Below are 20,728 nucleotides of genomic sequence, written 5' to 3'. Positions count from 1 at the left end.
TCTCTGGTTTTCAAACATACTTCATGTGATAATCTGAAAAACCCACACAAACTATTGAAGCAAGTGCTCAAGCAGAGCTCTCCATGGAGAGTACAGCCCTGGACTTGGGAATATATATCTTGGTATATATAATCTTGATATATATAATTTCATTGGCTTTTTTCATACATGTGAGCACCCACAACCCCATGAGACTTGGATCTTTATGAGACATATCTAAGCATCCAGCATCTCCTGAGTTTGGAGACAGACAAAAATATAATCAGAGCAGGTACCATCTGCTAGTTTTCATTACATTAGAAATCCTACCTGAACATTTCTTTTAACTCATTCACCTTCTTAGCAGGATATTTGCTGGATTGGCTGTCACTTAGGAACGCCCTGGCATAGGCCAAAGGACCAGCATTAACCTAGAATGAAAGAAGAAATAATTTATGCTAGAACTCCTGCTGAGATAAAAAGAGATATCAAATTTGTTTCCTCATATTTTCCTCTTATTTCTACGTGGAAAAGCAGCACAGTCTGAGTCCTAAGATCATGCATCCAGCTGGAGAATCCAGGCTCACAAAACAGCTCTTTCTGCCTGATCCTTTAAGTACAATCTTCAACACTTAAGTATATTTCAGCAGTTACTTATGGTTAATTAATGTGCAATTACACTTGGACTTGACACTGTAAACACCACTGGACATGTTTATTCCCACGAGCCAGCTGCATGTGCAGCACTGAACATGACAGGGAGGCTGTGCTGGAGGCTGCAGCCCTGAAGCCTGGGTAGTTAATGATTTCTGGAAAGTAAATGTGTTGTGACCATGGCTCACCCCGAGCTGTGCATGTCAATGCAATTCTGAACAGACATCAAACAGACTGACCTGCACAGAGACACAGCCCTGCAGTTTGAGCTGCAGCTGGATCATGTCAACATCGCCAGCAGAGCTGCAGAGATTCTGCAGCTCTGCTGTCTTGTCCTTTATTTCATCAGTAGCGACATCAATTGGCTTTAAATTAACCTGATGTTCATAATTGACCGGAATTCTCTTCTTAACGTATGGAAAGGAGTTCAAAGCTAGCAGAAACAGCAAAAGACATGTACAGATTGAAAAGTCATGCAGCACATAGGAGTACTCTTCACAGAACATATACAGGGAGATTCTTGCCCCTGGGCATGTGAAATCCCAAACAAGGCTATAATTTACCAGGAAGACTTTTAAATCTGTAAAAATGTGCACATAAAAACACAAGGTAAATTATCCCTCCCGACCAGAATATTGTGTCACAATTCTGATGAAGCTGAGAGAATTTGTCCCATTTCTGGAATATTTTCATGAGCTGGAACAGTCTCTTAATAGTTACTGATACTGTCTCATATTCAAATATTTGTACTTACTAGTTAGTATGGTCCTTTTTTTACATTGTTCTTCCACACTGCCGTGCTTTTTTCCAGATAAAGTGTAAGGAGTTTCAAAAACAAATCTATTGATATTATGATTTCTTTCAAATTCAGTTTTTCTTTCAGCCATTTCTTTGTCTTCAAAGTAGGGTTTCACATAAGTCACTTGAATATGAGCATACTTGGGATCAAGGTCTTTAATGTTGACCTATGAAATAAGAGGGTTATTCACAGGATAAGCAAAGTTATAATAAGTTATAAATTAGAATTGGCTAATCTATTCACTGGGATTGATTTAAAATAATTCCCTGCTGATCTGGCCTCACTGTATGAAGGCCAATGACATGCCAAACAATCTTTTTGCCCTCAGCTGGCACGCCTAGACCATCTACCAGCACGTAAGACAAGGAGGTGTGGTAGAAGAAATGCATCACTTGGTGCCAAACAAGCTGTTCCTGCAGCAGGCAGCCACGTCCCCTGATCCATCAGTGCAGCACAGGCCTGAGCTACTCAGTCTTTTTGATGACCACAAAGTTTCCAGACCGTGATCCCATGCTCAGGCAGTGCAAACCTGCAGGCTTGCACTAAACCAGCTTTGGGATCACCAGCACCGTCTTTGGTAACCCAGATAAATCCCACTGCAGCCTAAGAGGGTGCACAGCTCTTGCAGGGAGCATAAATAAGTATTCCATATGAAAAGAAAGGAGCTAAGGCTGCAAGGCCCCAAGAGATCTTCTATTAGCCTTGCAGCATCAAAGCAACAAGAAGTAACTCTGCTTCCAGTCACCTGATGCTCTGTGCTGGTTTCTCATGCCTTCAGCAAGGCTCAGTGCAATGGGGATTGCAATTTCCACTCATAATTCACACCTGGGAGCCACAGCAGCACCAGCACTTGTCAAGCTGTGCACCATGTCCACACACAGGAGCATGGGGCAATTGGAAGCAAGGTGTTTGTAAGAGGGTGGAGGAGAGGGCTCATTCTCCCCCTCCCACTGGCAGAGGGAAGGGATGCTCTGTCATCTTCCTTCAGCTCCACAGAGCATGCAGTTTAACTCTACCTTATTAGAATCCTGGATAATCTTTACAGTCTCTGACCCAAATTTTTCTCCATAAAGTTTAAGAAGTCTGAAGGAGATCTCCGAGAGGCCTGTCAATTTGGGCTCCTTATAGACGTATTCCTTCCCATCTTCTTCCTCAAAGAATGTCTGGCATCAACCACAAAAAAAACAAAACAGTGAGGAATAGCTGTGTTTCTTCATTTGGGAAACTTTTCTTTTAGATTTGCTGCTTGTAAAGCAAGCTTCCACTAACATTTCAGAAAGCCAAAAGGTTTTGGAAGGCTATGGCTCACAAAGTCTCACTGAACATCACCTGTTTAAAGTTTCCTTTTAGAAACGGTCTAAAGAAAATGAAATTCTTCAATGAACACAAGCACAACGCATCATTACGTGAGTACAACCAGTGAGAAATCTAAACTATGTGGAAGATGGTTTGGCCAGCATTTGACTTTTTGGAAGGCTGAAAGAGATAGGCAGGAGAAAAAAAACCACAAAAACAAGGTACAGAGAAAGAGCAGAAAGATACGCGAGTTGAGGAAGCCCTGACAGCAGAGCCACAGGAACAGTCTGAAATTAAGAAATTTGTGTAGGCTGCAAGAGACTTTAAGCAATAAAAAAAAAAAAAAAAAGAAAGAAATGGGTTTCCTGTGCTTTAATTCCTCTTGTATTCAGGGAAGTGGAATTTGGTGTATTTACTGTAAATGGAGACCAAAACACATCAAAGGCTGTGCTTGCATCACCAGTCTTACCCATAATGGAAACAGCATGGGAACTTCATCCTTTGGTAAGCTGTTCCAGTTAGAACTTGTGACACAGTGTTAAGCTATCTGTGTGTAGCTGGAATATAAAGCCAGAAAAGCTTCAAAGTGCAAAACTGGATCAAGTACTGCTTGTCACAGCTCAATTTTAAGGGCTGATCCAGTTATTTCCAACTTCCGGAAAACTAAGCTAGCAGTTGTTTCCTTTTAACTGTTGCTAACCTTATTTACTTTTTACATATCCAAAGTTACAGAGAAGATGAGGGTAAATATAAAATGCATGTCTGCTGCAGCAAAAGTCACTGCTCTGATATGTTGTGACAGTGACATTCAAAGGTATAAACCCATGATGGTTTCAGGGGAATTCATCATCTCCTTTAAAATAAGGAATAAAGAAAGGCAAGGCTTATATAATGTACATGGTGTTTTCTAAAGAGGGGTCCTGCACCTCCCCTTGGTTATGAGTCCACAAGCAGAAGCAGGTTGTTCAGAGACAGAAAGGACATGAGGGTATCACACTTTATTAATTGCTATAGGTGGAGAAAAAAATAAAACCACAACTGCTTTTAAACTCAGTAGACTTCAATGAGATATGATAAGATCATGTTGCTTCCTGGGACTCTGAGCTCCAGGTCTTATTCCGTTTCCAGCTACCTCAGCTAACACAAGTACTACCTATCTCTACGTGTGTGTCATAAACACTGACTCCAGCTTCTCTCATAACCTTTTACTTTGCTAATACCCAGAAGCAAGCAGCATTTTCTTGTAGAAAAAAAAGTCTGTTACTACTAGTGTTTATATACTATGGTTATAGTTATATGCTGTTACTAGTTATATATACTATACACCCTAAATTATGTCTGTGTAAACCTACAGTAAATATAATTACAAAAAAACCCTCAGCGTTTTCTGAACCCACTAAGGCATTTCCTAACCAGCAGAATCATAAACTTTATAATAAATCAAGTGCTCCTGGAAACAGATACAAACACTCATCCCCAGAGTGCAACACCAAAATACTCGTAGCTGCACCAGAGGAGCTTTTCAACTCCAGGTCTGACAGAGCAGCAGCTTTTGGGGCCAGGATGCCTGGTGAGGGGTAGCTGGCAAGCCAGTGTATATACTCACTTGTCCATAAAAGGCCACTCTGAAAAAGGTTCCAAGAAGCCTCTTCCTTGTGTGCATTACTTCCAATATCTTAGCATATGCTCCGTGGAGTGTTCTGTACAGCTGGGTGAGTTTCTGGAAATCAGATTTTAACATTATGAGGAAAGCAGGATTTTCCAAGCAGCATATTCTAGCTAACACCAGCAGCTTCTGAGATACTTGAACACAATTCTCTGCAGAACTGAAACTTTAATTCCTAAAGAGGTTGAACTCATGCAGGTGTTGTTTGAAAAGTGGTTTTAAGTAGATACTCAGTGTCAGGTCTGCAGGGTACCACAGACTGCCCCTGGAGAGAAGGCAGACTGCACTGTCTCAGTGTGCTTCCTGACTGAGCCTTCACACACAGAGCAGCTGGCAATATTTTACCCAGAAAGTCTTCCTTTGATTAAAAACAGCTTTAAAATGACATAAATAGGTCGAGGTAAGGCTTCCTTCCCTCCCCCCCAGGTTCAGTTATATGGCTGGATGCTCTGTCATGGCAGAGGGAGGGAAAGGGGACCAGTATTAATATGAAGCACAGGTCACAGCACATGCTGGGAAGGAGCAAAGCTGGGAACAGCTTCCTTCCTTCCTCTCCACTTGCCACTGAAGTACCCACAGATCTAGTCCTTTCCTTGAACTGTTCTCATTCTGTTTTTAACCCTTAAAAACCTCATGTCTCAAAAAGAATCCACTTCAATAAGCCTATGGAATGACAATAGGGTTTTTTTACAGGAAGGAAGGTGGTAATTATTCACTAAACATGAGTCACCCATGTCATTAGCTTTGATAATGACCTTTCAGATCATTGCTTTTACTAATTTCTTTAATAACCAACAATGAAACTCAGTGTGTGCTTTACTGACACCAATTCAGTAACTTGTAACGTCGAAAACAAAAAAGTTCCCTGTTTTTTATTTCATGGCAGTCTCAAAAATTACCTGCTCTATGCAAACTAGTTCCAAGTACCCACCTCAAACTCACGCCGCTTTTCATAAATAGGAATGATCAGTTTGGAAACTTCAGAAATTGTTTCATAACGCTCTGCCTTCCACAGGCCATCTATACACTGCTCCAGCAGCTCCACCAGGACCTCCTATGACAGCAACCAATGGGTGGTGTTATTAACACTCCAGCTTTGAAGATAAAACCATTTTAACTTCAGATATTTCTATCAGATCTCAGAATAAGTAATTGCAGCTACATAAGTTAAAACACTGTGTATTCCTGGCCTTTCTAAAGGCATTCTAAATTTTGGGGAGGGGGAAGGGGAATAAGAAGAAAAAGTTATTTTTTAAAAGTTCATTAATTCTTCATAAACCATTAGCATAATAGCCAGCAAGTATGTCCTGGTTATTTAGTTACTCCCCCAGGAAAATGGAAAAACTCTGTGAGAGTATGGCCATGACAGCACTGGAGGTCAGAGGTGTGTGACTAAGGAACACATCCAAGGAACAAGTATTGGCTGTGATGCCAAGGATCCTCAAGCCTTGATGAACAGGCAGCTGGGCTGCAGGGCCACCTTGGTCAGCCATGTGGCTGAACCAAGGCAGCTGCACAGGGATGGTGCTGAAGTCCTTGTGAGACTTCATGACTCATGGGTGGATCTGCCCACTTCCCCAGTGCCCTGCCAGGGTTTCTGGATTGTTCTGCTACCACGGGGACCTGCAGAACAGCCTAACTCCAGGGGGACCCCAAGATGACCTCTCTCTTGCACAGCTTGCATTCATGCTGTCCCTTCTTGGAAACACCACACCCAGCTGTGCTGGCAATATCAGCATTTGCATATCACAGCAGGCAAAGGTGGTGGTGCAGCTTTTTCAGCCCCAGTGCTCCAGTGCTAGAAAAGCTCCTCACAGGAACCAAGAACTTACATCAGTTTTATCTGTTTGAATCATCCACAGAAAATTCTCCAAAGCAGATTTCTCCTAAGAAATTGGAGTGGAACAGTCTTGTTTACAGATACCAGTACACAACTGTAATTTGTTAGAGCTCACATGACTGAAGTCTAAAACTAAATCCTAGTCAGATCTCAAATATCCTGTATCCACAGTACAGGACCTCACCTCACTGTAATGTACATCCATCATGCCACCATCTTCTTTCATTGCACCTTCTTCATCAATATTGGGAGTGATTTTCCTGAAGGCAGTGCATCCACTGGGAAACAGTTCTGCAGCAGACAAAAGCAAATGGATTAGTGGAATTATCTCAAATGTGTCATGCTGCTGTACTTTAACCTGAGCTGGCAAATCAATACCACTCAACAATTTCCCACTGCCCCACTCAATCCTGGTGGGATAGGGAGGAAAATCTGGGAAAAGAAGTAAAACCCATGGGTTGAGATAAGAATTTAATAATTGAAACAAAGTAAACTAAGGTAATAATAATAATGGAGAAGGAGATATAAACCTCAAGAAAATCAAGTGATGTACAACACAGTTGCTCATCACCTACTGACTAATGCCAAAACCATTTCCAGACTGGCCCCTTTCCAGGTAAATCCCCCAGCTAATATATTGGGCATGACATTCTGAGATGTGAAATATCCCTTTGGCCATTTCAGGTCAGCTGCCCCAGGTATTTTCCCTCCCAGGTTTTTGTGCAGCTTCTCACTGGCACAGCATGAGACAGTAAAGAAGTCCTTGGCTTAGACTAAGTGCTACTGAGAAACAACCAAAGCAGCCATGTGTTGTCAACGATACTCTCACACTGAAGCCAAAACTGAGCACCAGCTACCAAGAAAGGAAAGTAACTCTATCCCTATCCTGCTATTGCTGGAGAGCTGGGTGGTAAGCACACAGAACTGTACACTCCTAGCAAAGCAGCACCGTCAGGTATCCAAAAACTTTGGGTAGTTCAGCCTTTACTGAATCATTCCAGCCTCTGTATATGTAAAGAGTGTCAGTGACAGAAATAACTTAGTGTTCAAACTTCATTTAATATTCATTTGGACTTGTTCCTCTTCCCTTTTAGGAGTTCTCCTTTACCACTACTTGTGGGAAGCAGCCTTTGTGTACAAATAAAACATTGTGAACTTTCAATACCCCTCTCTCTGCAGCCATGTGAAATGTGCATATATATCACAAGAACAAGTCCTGATTTTTCCCACTTTGCCAAGACAAAGTACAGAATTTGGAGGGACTCCAAGCCCCCTGAGCAGGGCACTGAAGAACTTTCCAGCCAATGCAGTGTATGTAACCAGCTTTCATGCAGCCTTAACTTTCTGAAATGTTAAGGGTCCACTTCTACAATTACTCCCTTACATGGAAATGAGAAATGGAGTCAATATATCAACTGTGGAAGAGGTATTTAAAAGAAAACCTTCAATGTGGTGTAACGTGAGAACACACAGCTCTGTTCTTCCTTCCTGTTTTGCACTAAGCCACAGAACTCTCCTTTTTTAAATGCTTGTTCTTTACATATGTGTATGGTTAGGCTACAGTCTCATTTCTTGACTGAATTTTGACTGCTTTATTCTTCAGTTTTGTGTACTACCTATAGTAATAATTCTGATGATCATATTGAGTCGGTTTTTAAGATGGTCTTCCCCAGTGAGCACACTTCCTAATGTAAAATACAAGTGAATATTTAAACCAAGACATGATGTGTTGGTTCTTATTTCACTAAGCACCATGCTAGCACAGCTGTCTAAGTAAACAGGTAGGAACAAGATTCATTTTTTAAGAACTACCTGTAATCTTCTAGCTTTACACACTGCAATAATTTTTTTTCGTTTTTAGCTTGTTTATAAAATAACCATTTACCAAATTTCTAAAGAGCCTTGTCTTTAGAAAGACTCTGACACCCCCAAACCCCACCATCATCTTCCTCGTGCCTCCCGAACAGCAGGCACTTACTCTTCCTGTGCAGGAACTCTGCAACGAGGGCTGCTACGTGAACGTAACACATGGCTGCCTGCAAAGCAGAAAGGGAAATTATCAAAATGTCATCTGGAAATCTGTCCTGCTGTGCACCATCAATTGGTGCTTTCAACTGCACAACTCACCTCGGAGAAGTCTCCGTTCTTCACGTGTATCTTGGCCATGCTGTCCAGCCACGTCTTCCTGAGCTCGGGGGTGCTTGCGTAAGACTTGGCCAAGCTGTACTGGAGATCAACCAGCATTTCTGGGTCCTTCTCATGCTCTTTCATCTGAGCAGTAGCCATGAGCACTGTGCGGATTCTCTTTGTCAAATCTTTGACTTCGGAAGGAAAAGCTGTTGCCTGACACAAAACAAAGTGAATTAGAAGCTAATACAGAAAACACAGGCTTTGTCAAGGAATGACCCTCTCAGCCAACATTTCACTTACCTGAAAACACTGAGCACACAGTAGATAAGGCTAATTAACTCTTCCTTACTGAACTCACACTCACAGTGTACAGTGTTTCAGCTGCATTCAGAGGCATTTCATGACATGCACAGGGCCAATCTCTCCAGGTCGTGCCCAGGATGCCAGGCTGGCTGTTCCTGTGCTACAGTGAGGCTGCCACTTTGGCACCCTGAGGAGCTGCTGTGGGAGCAACACAGAAGTGCTCCATGCATGCAAATATCTCTGGATGAAACCACAAACCATGGTTCCAGTATTTTTTCGTGTAATTCAACATCTGGTTTGTTAGGCTCTGATGTGGTCTCTCTTCAATTCCTAAAGCACTGAAGGCATTTGTAGAGCTTCCCACCACAGGAATGTAGTAGAGAAGCACGTGCTCTGATCTGATCCCCTGCTTAGAACTAGGCCAATGTTGAGTTAAACCAAGGCTTGTCCAGCCAAGTTCTACAATCTCAAAATAGAAAATCCACCTCCTTTCTAGGCCCTGCCCCAGGGCTGCACAGTGCTCTTGGGAAATAACTTTTTCTTAAGCAAAACTGGAATTGCCCTTGCTGTAGCTTGCATACGCTGCCTCTTGTCCTGCACACCACACCTCTGAAAAGAGTCTGACTATGTCTCTATAAACTGCCTGGAAAGAAGCAGGTAGGCTCCCCCTCAGCTCTCTCTCCCCTCCATGATGAGCCTGGTTTATGCTCCCTCTCCTCAGATTCCTGTACCCCAGCTGCTGCTGTGGCTGTGCATGGTATTCTCTCCAGTGTGTTGGAATGTCACTTGTACTCTTGAACTTACACAAATACAAAAACTCGACATAATGATCATCTCATGATGCAAATTACAAGTAAAGTATGGCTCAGTAAAACCCTTACCAACATCTGTGTACAGAAAAGAACTGAGGTTTTTGCCAGGTATAACCTAACCATGGCCTATAAATTTGTTAGATCACAATTAAACACCTAATGGAAGCTCCCATTAAGCCTTTAGGTCATAGGATAAACCGTGGAACTGTAAAAACACTTCCCATTTCCCCTCTCCTGCCTTGGCAGCTACTCTGTGTGAAATGGAGCATGTTGCAATTGCTCAGTGGATTGGGTACAAACCACTAATTCTAGCACAAAGACAGGCAATTATTTTCCAAAGAAATAAAACCATTAATCTCCATATAAGAGCTCTTAACATTACTGACACTCAGTTGAATGAAACTAAATCCTGCTGATTATTTCTTTCAGGCAACAGAAATACCAGACCCTCCCTCGTCACTTCTCTCAAAGCTGGGAGTTCCTGGAAAGCTCTTTGGACAATCTTGCAAGAGGAATATGGCAAAGCACAACCTGAGCTGCTGGGCTTCCTCCCTTTGGTGTGAGGCCTCACATTTGGAGCATGACCTGCCTGAGCAGCTGGTCCTATTGCTGCTGGCACGACACTTGTTTACTGAGCAGCCTACTACAAGCCTATAAATCACAGTTCCAGTCAATGGCCCAACCCTTTAAAAGAGTTTCCTGGAATCTGTTCTCAGGCTTGCATCAATGGCTGATAGACATGATGGGATGTGATATCTCCAACTCACCTTCATAGGCCTGTCGCTGTTTGCAAAGTTGTTAATGATGAGCAAGGAGTCCTGAAATCTGGTCCCACCACTGAGGGCCACATCTGCAATTAACTGGCTCACTGCAATTATTATCTGTGGGACAAGGTAGAGGCTTTATTTAAACAAGCCCTAATAAAAGGGTTTTATTAAGGTCACAGTTAATAAAATTCTCACAGGAAAGCATCACATCTTTTCCACCACGCAAGCAGCGGCTGGCGTTGTGGCTCAGCTCTCACATCTCCCAAGGACAGACACTCCCCAGAGGACCAAACTGCTTTGCAGAACTAACCATCCAACTATTAAAATATGAATCCCTGTTTGGACATTAGCTACCTTCTTCTGTGATTCTTTACAACCCAGAGGATATCTTCATTTGCTTCAAAAACTACCAATGCCAAAAAAGCAGCTCCAAGGAAATCCCTTCTCCTGCTCCAAGGACAGCTGTCCTTTCCACCCCATCCTAGCCAGCCTCTGGCAGAGATGTGTCTGGTGTCTGATACACTAAAACTCAACAGCTTGGAGTACTTGATGGCAATTATCTCACCTAAAGGTGCCTGGACCAGTCACTGGAAACAGGAATTAGGCAAAGCCTGGAAAGCAGGAGGATTTCAGGAGGATTTTTGTCCATATGGCAATGGCAGGTTCCTCTGAAGGTATGGGGTCACAGAGCTCTACTGCTGTAACTGTTCATTACATCTGAGGTGTCCTGTATTTAGCTTTTCTCCAGCCACTGACCTGAAGATGCGTTCTCAGAAACGTTCTCCTTTTGGTGAACTCAAAATTATTTCTCATCAGGAGGTACAGAAGAGCAGAGGCTTCGTTCCTTGTGGAGGATACCTTGGAAGTGCAACACTTCAGGATCTCATAGCAGAGGGCAGCACACATGTTCACCCTTCCTTTGAAAAATGCTGAGGGAAACTTCACAAGAGACATGCAAATATTAGAAAATACACCAGTAAATGGCATAGGGTTCAGATGGGTGAGGGGACAGGGCAACAAACTAAGCTCCAGCCTAGACAGCCTCAGCAAAACTTCTGCCAGAATTCTGAGCCCGAAAGCATTTGTGGGAATGAATTTGGGGCCTATTTTTAACCACATTTCCTAGAGCAATGTGATCTTTGCTGTCACGTTTCTTGGGGATGTGATTGCTTATGTCCAGCTAACCCTTTCCCTGACAACATCTGGGTTTATTGGCAAATACGGACTGATAGAATTACATTCTTACAAAAGCCATAATCATAAGCAGTGGGGCAGAGAGGAGGGCTCCCACAGACATTCCCACCACAAGGTGCTATCATCTGGAACATCAGAAAATCCATTGGAGCCCAACCAGGAATACAGCCTCACTGTGAAATGTGACTGCTCACACATCTACTTCTACATGATCCCCCAAAAACATCTAAAATCATGCCTGCATGCCCTCAGGAATGCAAACAAGGAAATGGCTTGTTCCTCAGAGCCTAAAATACCTGCCCTGCCTCCCCAGCCGGGGCCACCCAGGGGGCAGCAGGACCAAGCCAAGGCACAGTGCAAGCTCCCTCAGTCACAGGGGGGCTCAGGGACCTGCAGCAGGGAGAAGGGAACAGCAGCACCCTGGTGGGCTGTCTGTCCCCTCACCAAACCCCTGAGCACAGCTGTCAGGGCAAGCTCAGCCTGCCTGGAGAGGGACACCTGCAGCAGAGCTCTGTCCCAGTGGGCAGCAGCCTCCTGGGGATGGCAGGGTGTGTTCCTCTGGCTGTGGTCACACGAGGTGGCTGGCAGGGAGGTGACACCACACTTGGCTCCCTTCCACCTCGGCCACAGCAGGCTGAGCACAGGGAAGCAGAACAAGGAAGGGCTTTGTGCTGACACGCAGGGACCTGCTGGGGAGGGGAGATGCCAACACCTCCCGAAGGAGGGGAGGCTGCTGGGTCACTGCACAGCAGCACTCTGCTCCTTCTGCTGCAGCTGGCAACCAGACCCAAAGAATTGACTGGCAAAAAGAGGCAACAAGGGTTTTACCTATTCATTGGAAAGATGTGTTCAGTTTGTTCAAGACCCCATGGTCCTCATGGGGCATGGTCCATTAGTCACTTTTATCTGCCCCACTGCCTTCTGCCCATGGGAGATGACAGTAAATAGAATCAGTCAGAGGCTGGAGCTGTTACTGTGGCCCTCCACTTCTTGCATTAAGTATGTATGTTCCAGGAAAACTTGTAGGTACTGCCATGGCTAACACCACAGCATGCTGGTGACAGGGTCTTAAAACAGGGATCTAGGACCTGTGGCTAGCAACATACTGGGATTGCACCAAGAAACCAGAATTAGGACACAAACCACTTTTTGTTCACTGCCTCTGGCCAAAAATTATCTTCAAAAAACAAAATGGGAGAAAGAAGGAAAGAGGAAAATAAACATCATATTACACAGGGCCACACAGATCGTGTGTGCACCTGGGAAAGCAGCCCCAAGGAACTGCTGCCCACTGCAGGGCTGTCCTTCCCCAGAGCCAGGCAGGATTATGGTCAGCACTGGGCTTAGCCCAGAGCCTGCCCAGCTGTGTGACAGGGCATGCACAGACAGCACAGCCATGGCTGGCACCTCTCTCAGCAGCCACAAGAGGCTTCCCAGACCCTGCTAGGGACAAAGCTCTTGCCTGGGAATCTGCTGCAGGAGGAGCCCTGTGCACTCCCTTCCAGACCCACCAGCTCTGGAGGAAAACCTGTGCCCTTTCCACAGGGACCCCGTGTCCCTTCCTGGAGACCAAGCCCAAGCAGCTGCAATGGCTCCTGGTGCCAGGTGCAGGGAAGCAGATCTGGGCTGAATGGCTGCTGCAGCTCTGGCCAGGTGCTCCCTGTGGTCCCCAGCTGGCTCAGAACATCGGGAGAGCACAAAACAACCTCTGTGGTGATGACTGTGCACACTGCAGGAGCCCATTTCTGATCCAGCCCCAATACAATGAACCAGAGCAGGGCTCAACCCAGCAGCCAGCTCCCAGAGAGGTCTCAAAGGGACAAGAGGGCAGGACAGCCATGGGGACAGGCAGAAGGTATGTCTGAGCTAGTTTTTAATGCACATTCCTCCTCTATGCATGTTTTCCTTTATAAACTTAAGACCATTCCTAAGCATGCATATAGGTATTTATATATGTATTCATCTGTTATTGCCCTGAAAAGACAGATTCAGTCCTTAAGAAAACCTAGAGTGTGAAACAAGAACAATCTAGCTTTTGGTGGTTCTTACCAGCCAGTAAAACAGAGGAAGTTTTCTTGCCAAATTCCCAGAACACACGCATGCAACCAAAACCAAAGATGCAATTACAGAACATTTTTGTTCTTTGCTCTCTTGCAACATTTTTTTAAGTCTTTTGCCTATCAAATAACTGGATTTAATGCAGAAGACAAATTTTGGGATGCAGAATACATCTCAGGAGCATTTCCCCCTCCAGCAACCATTTGCTGTGACCACAAATAAGAGGGGGATTCTTTTCATTGCAGTTATAGCTACAGAAGGCCATAGAAATGAGAAATTTTCCATTCTAGCTGTGACAAAGGTGTAACTCCCTTTTGCTTTTCTGGAAGTTACAAAGTAGAGTACAGCTAGTATTTGAAAACAAAGTTGCAGGAAAACATTTAATCCTTGACTTGTCATGCAGTGTAGTGACCACCTGCCTTGGCCACCATAGCCACTTCAGGCCTCAGAAGAACCCTTGAGAAGACTTAAAAGGAAGTTTAGGACTTGTGTGGTTATGGAGTTGGCAAAGAAAACACTTCCTCCTTCTAGATACCATCTGCTGGGTTCATATCTTGCTTTTACAGAAGCCATATATGTCCTGACATAGGGGAAATGTGAGAAAGCTGAAATCAATAATTTGTATCTTTAAAGACTGTGGATTTCATCTTTAATTATGTGAAATTCAGGGTGGATTTAGACATTGATTTTGGCATAAATCCAAGAAAACAATCCCACTGCCCCATCCTTGCAGCAGCCAAGCATGCAGCCTCCTTGCTGCCACTGATGTTTTGGAAAGCAAGTGTGGAACCCCTGAAAGGCTCCAGGCTTTGAAGGCAGTGAGATCAAACTGAGCAGGTGTGCATGTTTGGCTTCACATTTTAAAAAACCCACAGAAAATACGCCAGGAAGGCAAGGAATGTCTATTATTTGCTATAGGCACAAAACAAATATTTCTGGCTAAGTGAACTTTTGGCTAGCAAGGGGCAGAGCAGGGCGTGTGCAGATCTGCAGCAGGATGGATCTCGAGGCTAGGCAGATCACAGGCAAGCAGAAAAGTTAAAAGAAAGGCAGAGCAATAAACATGCACTGAACCCTGAAGAAAACCTGAGTGATTCCTGCCCCTGCCAGCTGCTAATCTAGCAGGCTTTAAGAAGCCCCATGGAAAAACACCTTGCAGGAGACCACGCTGACTGGAGCAGACAGGGAGCCAGCAAGACCTCTGCATTTCTGCTTCTCATGTGTTTGCTTAGCACAAGCCAAAACCCAGCTCTAGACTTACACTAACTCTTAGCTTTGCTGTGGGGTACAGCAAAATGTACAAAGCACAGATTTTTTCCACCTTTGACAAGGAGTGTAACAATCTCTTCTTTCAATCAGACTTTGCTCAGGAGCTAGTGCAAAAGCTCCTTTGGAAGTTACTCTTTGCCCCTTACCATTCAGACACTGCCCTGCCTGGCTGCAATCTGCCACATGGACTTTCCTTGTTAATGAAGTGTTGTGCTCAAGGGATCTGAGGTGTTTTAATTAATTTTGTATTTGTGATAACTGCATGGCTTGGGAGGAATGGTGTTCTCATGTACATCAGGTCTGGAAAAATGTCCTTTTGAGCAGTGTCAGGTTTTGATAAGCACAAAGGGCAATGTCAGCACCAGTCTTTTGTGGTCAGCTGTGGCTTTGTCACTGCTTGAGCTCAGAGCATTGAACAGCCTCACAACCTGTCAGGGCTCAGAAAGCACAGAACAAGGTTCAGCAAGAGCTATCATCCCTCCCAGCAGTGGGTGAGGAGCTGCCTGCCAGTGCATGCATTATTCAAGCAACAGCACTGGCAGCATCACTGGCAGTCTGGGGCAAAGATTCAAGCACCAGCTGCTGGTCAGAACAGACACTAATCCTTGTGACCAAGGCACGTGTGGGAATTCCTTATGATTTCTCTTTTTGCTTCCTGATACTCAACAAATAAGAAATAACTGGAGAATTTAACCTGGGCTGTGTTTTTAAATCAGTGAAGTTGTTTTCTAAAACACATCTCCAAAATATCAGTTTAACAGCAGTTTAACCATACTGGCCTCTCTGTAATACTTGTAAGTTGTCCCACACCCTTGGTCATGTATTACCTACCTTGCTAATGAAAGCTCTCAGAGAGGCAAACACATGCTTAAGGGCTGCTTCTGATTGCCCATTTTTGAGAAAAGCCAGATGAATATCAAAAACCTTCTTCATAAGTGGATTGTGGCCATCGTTGCTTAAAAGCTGGGTCTGGAAAGCAACAGAATTTACTTAGCAGAAATGTTGTGCCTGAAAATGACAGAGATAATTCTGCATAATTAATCACACTAATTCTAAAGCCAGATAAGAAACAATACCTTCAGTGAAAATATCATCAATAAAACATGAAAATCAATAAAAACTTAAAGTAGTTAGCAGAGGCTATTTTTGTAACAGAGAAAAAAACCTAAAGTATTTTATCATTTTTGAATCAGTAATTCCAAAACCTAAGTCAATATTCTGTACAACTGTCAGTGGTTGCTTAATTATTTTAAATAACACATGTTGTTACAAATGTAACTATCACACTGGGTTTTTTCTTGAAAATTGTCTTGTTTGCAGCCCAGAAGAGAGAAGGGTGAAGAAAAAAAAAAAAAAAGACTTGTTTCCTGCAGAGTTTTGCCAGTTTGCACCTTGTGGGGATATGGCACATGGAATTACTTGGAGTCATTGATACAGTTTGGTGTCAGACCAGGTGGGCTGTGCCCGCTGCCAACCCCTCAGGGCTGTGCAGAAGTCTGGGCATGACACAAGGATGTGGATGTCCTGTATTGACAGGAAATCAACAGCCCCCATCCCACTGCCAGTCCTCACAGCCCTTGGGCTGGCTCAGATTTCGACACTTTGCACAGACCTCGTGGTAAGTTCAAGATCCAGAGTTTTATGCTGAGCTCATTTCCTGTGGCAGTGGAGCAGCACCAGCCCAGTTGCTGCAGTACAGGACCCACTTGTGTCTGGTGTGGCCATAAAAGTGAAGCCAAAGCCCACTAAAGGGGAAGGGAATCCAGTCTATCCTGTGGTTTGAAAATCATACTGTTTTGTGGTCCAGCAATACTCCAAAAGAGGCAGCTGAGAAAGTCAAGCAAGTTTTAAGTGTTGCATTGAAATCCTTCTGCTGTTACCAAACTTCTAAGGAGTATTAACATCTACCCCAGGATGGCTTTTTGGCTCTGCAATGGAAACAGAAGCTATGAATACCTTTCTCTTCCTCTCCATGTAAAAGGAAAATCTTCACTGTGCTTGCTCTGAAACCCAGAGCTGTTCTGGTGACACTACACAAGACACATTGCTGCTACATGCAGGATTCCTCTGACTACACTTCAGGAAGAGCATTTCTGGAACAGCATTTTGCTGCCATCCTAGGGCTCTCTTCACCACAGAGGCCCTGGTTTTTGTAGATGGCAATGGCTGCCAAAAGCACAAATCCCAGAATGGAAGAGAAGACTTCTACCCATGGCTCTGGTCCTGTCTGCACTGGTAACCACAGCTGGAGTGCCTCAGCCCCAGAGGTATTCATGTACAGAGATTCAAAGAAATCTGGGCCTTGCTTCTCGGTAACTTAGGGTACAAAAGACCGAGTGTTCCAAAAATGTAGGACATTCATTTCCCTTTTCTCTAGTCCTTCCTTTCTACACGATATACATTTCCTCTTATTCTATCTTTGTAACATCTACAGTCAAGGTATAACATCTATGGGATTTTCTCTGGCCTTGCAGTTTTGAAGAAATGGCAAGATTGTGTATGGGTATAATTATTCTGAGACCCTGTGAAACACTCAGTGTTTTGGAAAATAAACAAGCTGTAAATTATTTGCTTTTGTAAAACCTTTCATATTCTTCCACTCTAGGAAAACAGATCACCAAAATCCACACACGTATAAAAACACAGCACACTTTTCTACAACATTTTTCATTTCAGTACTGACCTTGAAACTCTGAGTGAAAAAAGAGATGGTGTCCAGGACTGTCAGGCACACTTCTGTGGCAATATTGCCCTCCAGTAATGCCTGGTGCACAATATCTGCTTCTGAGGTGCCTGCATCTGTGGACAGAGAGAAAATTAGAAGGAAACAGTATTCAACACTCCAGCTCCCAAAAAAACGAAGTGCTGGTACAGATAAGATCCTCCCCTTGCACTTTGTGTTTGTGAGATGATGCAAGAATACAAGATGCTGAATTTGCCAACTCCATTCAGAGAAGCTGCCTCAGCCTGATGCCACACCAGAAAAACAGTACCTGTATTGCCCCTTAATACCACTGTCTTTAAAGCCAGACAGAGCATGAGGTGCCCAAGCTGTCTCCAAAGAGGGAAGATGGCAAAGTGCTCCAATGGGACAAAATGCACCCACATGGAGAGGCTCAGAGCAGATCCCAGCACGGGACTCTGAGAAGTGCAGCTCTCCTGCTTGGCCTGTTCCCTACCCAAACAAAGGCATCACCTGCCCACACACTGAGCCAAGGAGCTGAGCTGAGACAGGCAAGAGCAGAAAGCCACACAAGTCCCAGGGGTGATTTTTAAGGGGCTGGCTTGAATGCCACCCTCACCCATCTAGGAATGTTGCAGGGAGGCCTGGTGACCACTGCACTTCTGTAGAATTTGAGTAACCCCAAGCAACCAGTAGCAAGTTACAATGGCTCCATGCAGTTTTCCCCAGGCTGGCACGTGCCCTGGGCCCTGCTGGCTCTGCTGCCACACGTACTGTGGTTGAGGGTGAAGGAGCTCTCCAAGCTGCCCAGGTGCTGGAGCCGTGCCCCGGCTCTGCTGCGGAGCGCCGGCATGGTCTGGGATTTCCTCTCGGCTGCCGTGTGCTTGGATAGCCAGGCATCCTGCACCCTGCAAGGGGGAGCAAAGACAGGGCTTGGGCAGCAGCAGCAGCCACACCACTACAGGACTGCACAAGGATGGAGACCTCTTTCTCCAGCACACCAATGTGGGACAGTCCCAGTGGGACCGACCACGCTGAGCCCATCCTGCTGCTCCAGAAGGGCCTAGGGCTAACACAAGAGCAGGGATGCTGCTCAGGAAGCAGGGATGCAGCTCAGGAAGCAGGGATGCAGCTCAGGAAGCAGGGATGCTGCTCAGGAAGCAGGGATGCTGCTCAGGAAGCAGGGATGCAGCCAGGACTCTTGTCTCACCTGCAGCTGGCTGGGGGGGACACTGCCAACCTGCGCTCGCCTGAGCCTGGGGGTCTCATGCAGGAGCTGGAGGGGAGGGAAGGGGCAGGGTGCTGAGGTGAGGGGCTCCTGCTCAGGGCACGGTGCTGAGCAGAGCCCCAGAGCCGCTGGGGTTTGCCCAGAGTGGGTGTGGGTGTGCACCAGCCCTTCCCACCTCCGCTGGGGCAGGGAGCACGGGCATGATCCCCACACCCCAGCACCAGATGAAAGGATGCAGTACCTGGCAATATTTCTCTTCCCCACGTATCTGAAGTGAAACAAACACACCCTAGGAAGAAAATGAAATATGCATCTGTTACAGATCCTGCAGATCAGGAACGATTCAGAACATTTAAAACCCACACTGTTCTTGTCTGCAGCCACACTTCTCTGTGCACAAGGGCTTGGGTCTGTGTTTATAAGTCACTTGACCTCACACTTGGTTTCAAAATTCTATGGCACAACCCTATCTTCTCACCCACCTGTTCCCCCAGATTTGCTGCCAAGTGGAGGCTGTGGCAGTGACAGGGGAAGCTGAGCCCACAGGTGGGTGGGACACACCCCAGACAGAGCACTGGGCACTACCACTAAACCATGCTTCCTCAATATACACTTGCTTCTCCTCAGAGGGAGGAAGAGCATGTCATTCCAACCTGGCCAGACACCCCTAGTGCTGCACAGGACAGTGTGTGCACTGTGGTCTCCTCCTTAGCCATTCTGACCACAAAAAGGTGCAGTGTTTGAATAGCAGCCTCATGATACTCACTCCAGAAGCACGAGGACATTGATCAGCTCCTGGGGGGAGAATTTGTTCCAGTAAGCTAAAAGAGTATCTGAAAGAAAATTAAGAACAGCGCACTGAGATTTCAAAAAACTCAACGGGGAGACCTCAGAGACCAAAACAGATGGTCCCTTGTTTTTCTGGCTGCCCTCAGTGAGAGGCACCAACCTTCAGAGATCATCTTCACAATGTACAGGTAGCACATCAGAAGTGTCCGGATCTCGAACTGGTCCAGCCGGCTGCAGTGGGACACGCTGCTCCTCATGGAGCTCCTGCGGATCTGCTGGGACACAGCTGTGACACAGAGGGCTCCTGGGCTGTGCACAGAGGCTGTGCAGCATGGGCACAGCAAACCTGGCACACACCAGCTGTGCTGGCATCCCTCCTGCCCCCCACATGTGCACCCCACAGCACCATGCCTTGGAAACAGCTCTTCCAGTGATGAGCAGCCTGGAAATCCTGGGCACATCACCAAGCACCCAAACACTTCTCTGCTCAGAGAAAAAACGTCTGGGCAGTGAATGACAGGTTATCCAGCAGCCTGCTTTCATTTCCCCTATTCTCTGCAGCAGCTAAGCTCCTTGACATTTTTAAAGCCAGTTCCTAAAAAAACTCACTGCCTGTCACTATTTAAAGCAAAAATCTAACTTACTGTTAAAGGCATACACTTCAAAACAAAATGTCAGTTATTAAAAAGGAGGACATTTCATCTTAAGAACTTTCTCCTCCCCTTGATTTTTGGAAGTGTTTCAATTTTCCTCCTACTTAGTGACTCAGGCAAAGTGTGTGAAATCCTGCTGATGAGTCAATTTACGTGGGAAAGGCTTGAACATTGTGTGGGGGAAAGTATGACTTCTAAAGTTATACCAATTTTATTTTCCAATCTCTGTGCCTGCCTGAGCTGTATCCTTTGATAAATGGCTATAGTGAAGCCCTAGGCTTCTCCTAAAGCTTTACCTCACATGTTTGGAGAGGGATCCACAGATCTTATTTGCTGTTTATTCTGGGATAAGCTGTTGATGTGAGTCATAATAAAGCAGAAATAAACAATCATGTTAGAGTTGGAGACATGGTACTACAGCTAGAAATTTGCTATTGACCATGCCAAACTATCAAGTCAGCACACAGTTCAGTCCAGGGGAACAGGGCAATGAGCAGAGTCTGCCTCTGCAGAGCACTGCTGAAGATGTGCTCCTTTTGTGGCATTGCTTTTACATGGTTTTGTGGATGTTGCATTCCCTAACAGAAAGATTACTTTCAACAACTCTG

General features: G+C 45.1%; 1 protein-coding gene across 2 annotated transcripts in view; it reads right to left on the bottom strand.

Annotated features, from left to right (window-relative positions):
* The window catches only part of DOCK11 (dedicator of cytokinesis 11), a 75,388-nt gene that overhangs the window by 5,654 nt on the left and 49,006 nt on the right, over positions 1–20,728 (bottom strand). Inside the window, exons 35-52 of one of the 2 annotated variants that reach the window (XM_021548503.3) lie at positions 19,628–19,739; positions 19,445–19,511; positions 18,920–18,967; positions 18,661–18,726; positions 18,225–18,358; positions 17,451–17,566; positions 15,599–15,736; positions 11,003–11,185; positions 10,247–10,360; positions 8,362–8,577; positions 8,213–8,270; positions 6,419–6,525; positions 5,326–5,448; positions 4,335–4,448; positions 2,449–2,595; positions 1,388–1,598; positions 873–1,066; positions 310–410 (exon numbers count right to left, since the gene is read on the bottom strand). In XM_021548503.3, coding sequence (XP_021404178.1) covers positions 310–410; positions 873–1,066; positions 1,388–1,598; positions 2,449–2,595; positions 4,335–4,448; positions 5,326–5,448; positions 6,419–6,525; positions 8,213–8,270; positions 8,362–8,577; positions 10,247–10,360; positions 11,003–11,185; positions 15,599–15,736; positions 17,451–17,566; positions 18,225–18,358; positions 18,661–18,726; positions 18,920–18,967; positions 19,445–19,511; positions 19,628–19,739 — 2,249 coding nt within the window. The remainder of the gene's footprint in view (positions 1–309; positions 411–872; positions 1,067–1,387; positions 1,599–2,448; positions 2,596–4,334; positions 4,449–5,325; positions 5,449–6,418; positions 6,526–8,212; positions 8,271–8,361; positions 8,578–10,246; positions 10,361–11,002; positions 11,186–15,598; positions 15,737–17,450; positions 17,567–18,224; positions 18,359–18,660; positions 18,727–18,919; positions 18,968–19,444; positions 19,512–19,627; positions 19,740–20,728) is intronic. The other variant, XM_077786513.1, reaches the window with a different exon arrangement.

This window comes from Lonchura striata, chromosome 14 (genome assembly GCF_046129695.1).
Source record: "Lonchura striata isolate bLonStr1 chromosome 14, bLonStr1.mat, whole genome shotgun sequence".
Taxonomy (NCBI): domain Eukaryota; kingdom Metazoa; phylum Chordata; class Aves; order Passeriformes; family Estrildidae; genus Lonchura; species Lonchura striata.
This window is presented reverse-complemented; position numbering and strand designations above follow the sequence as displayed.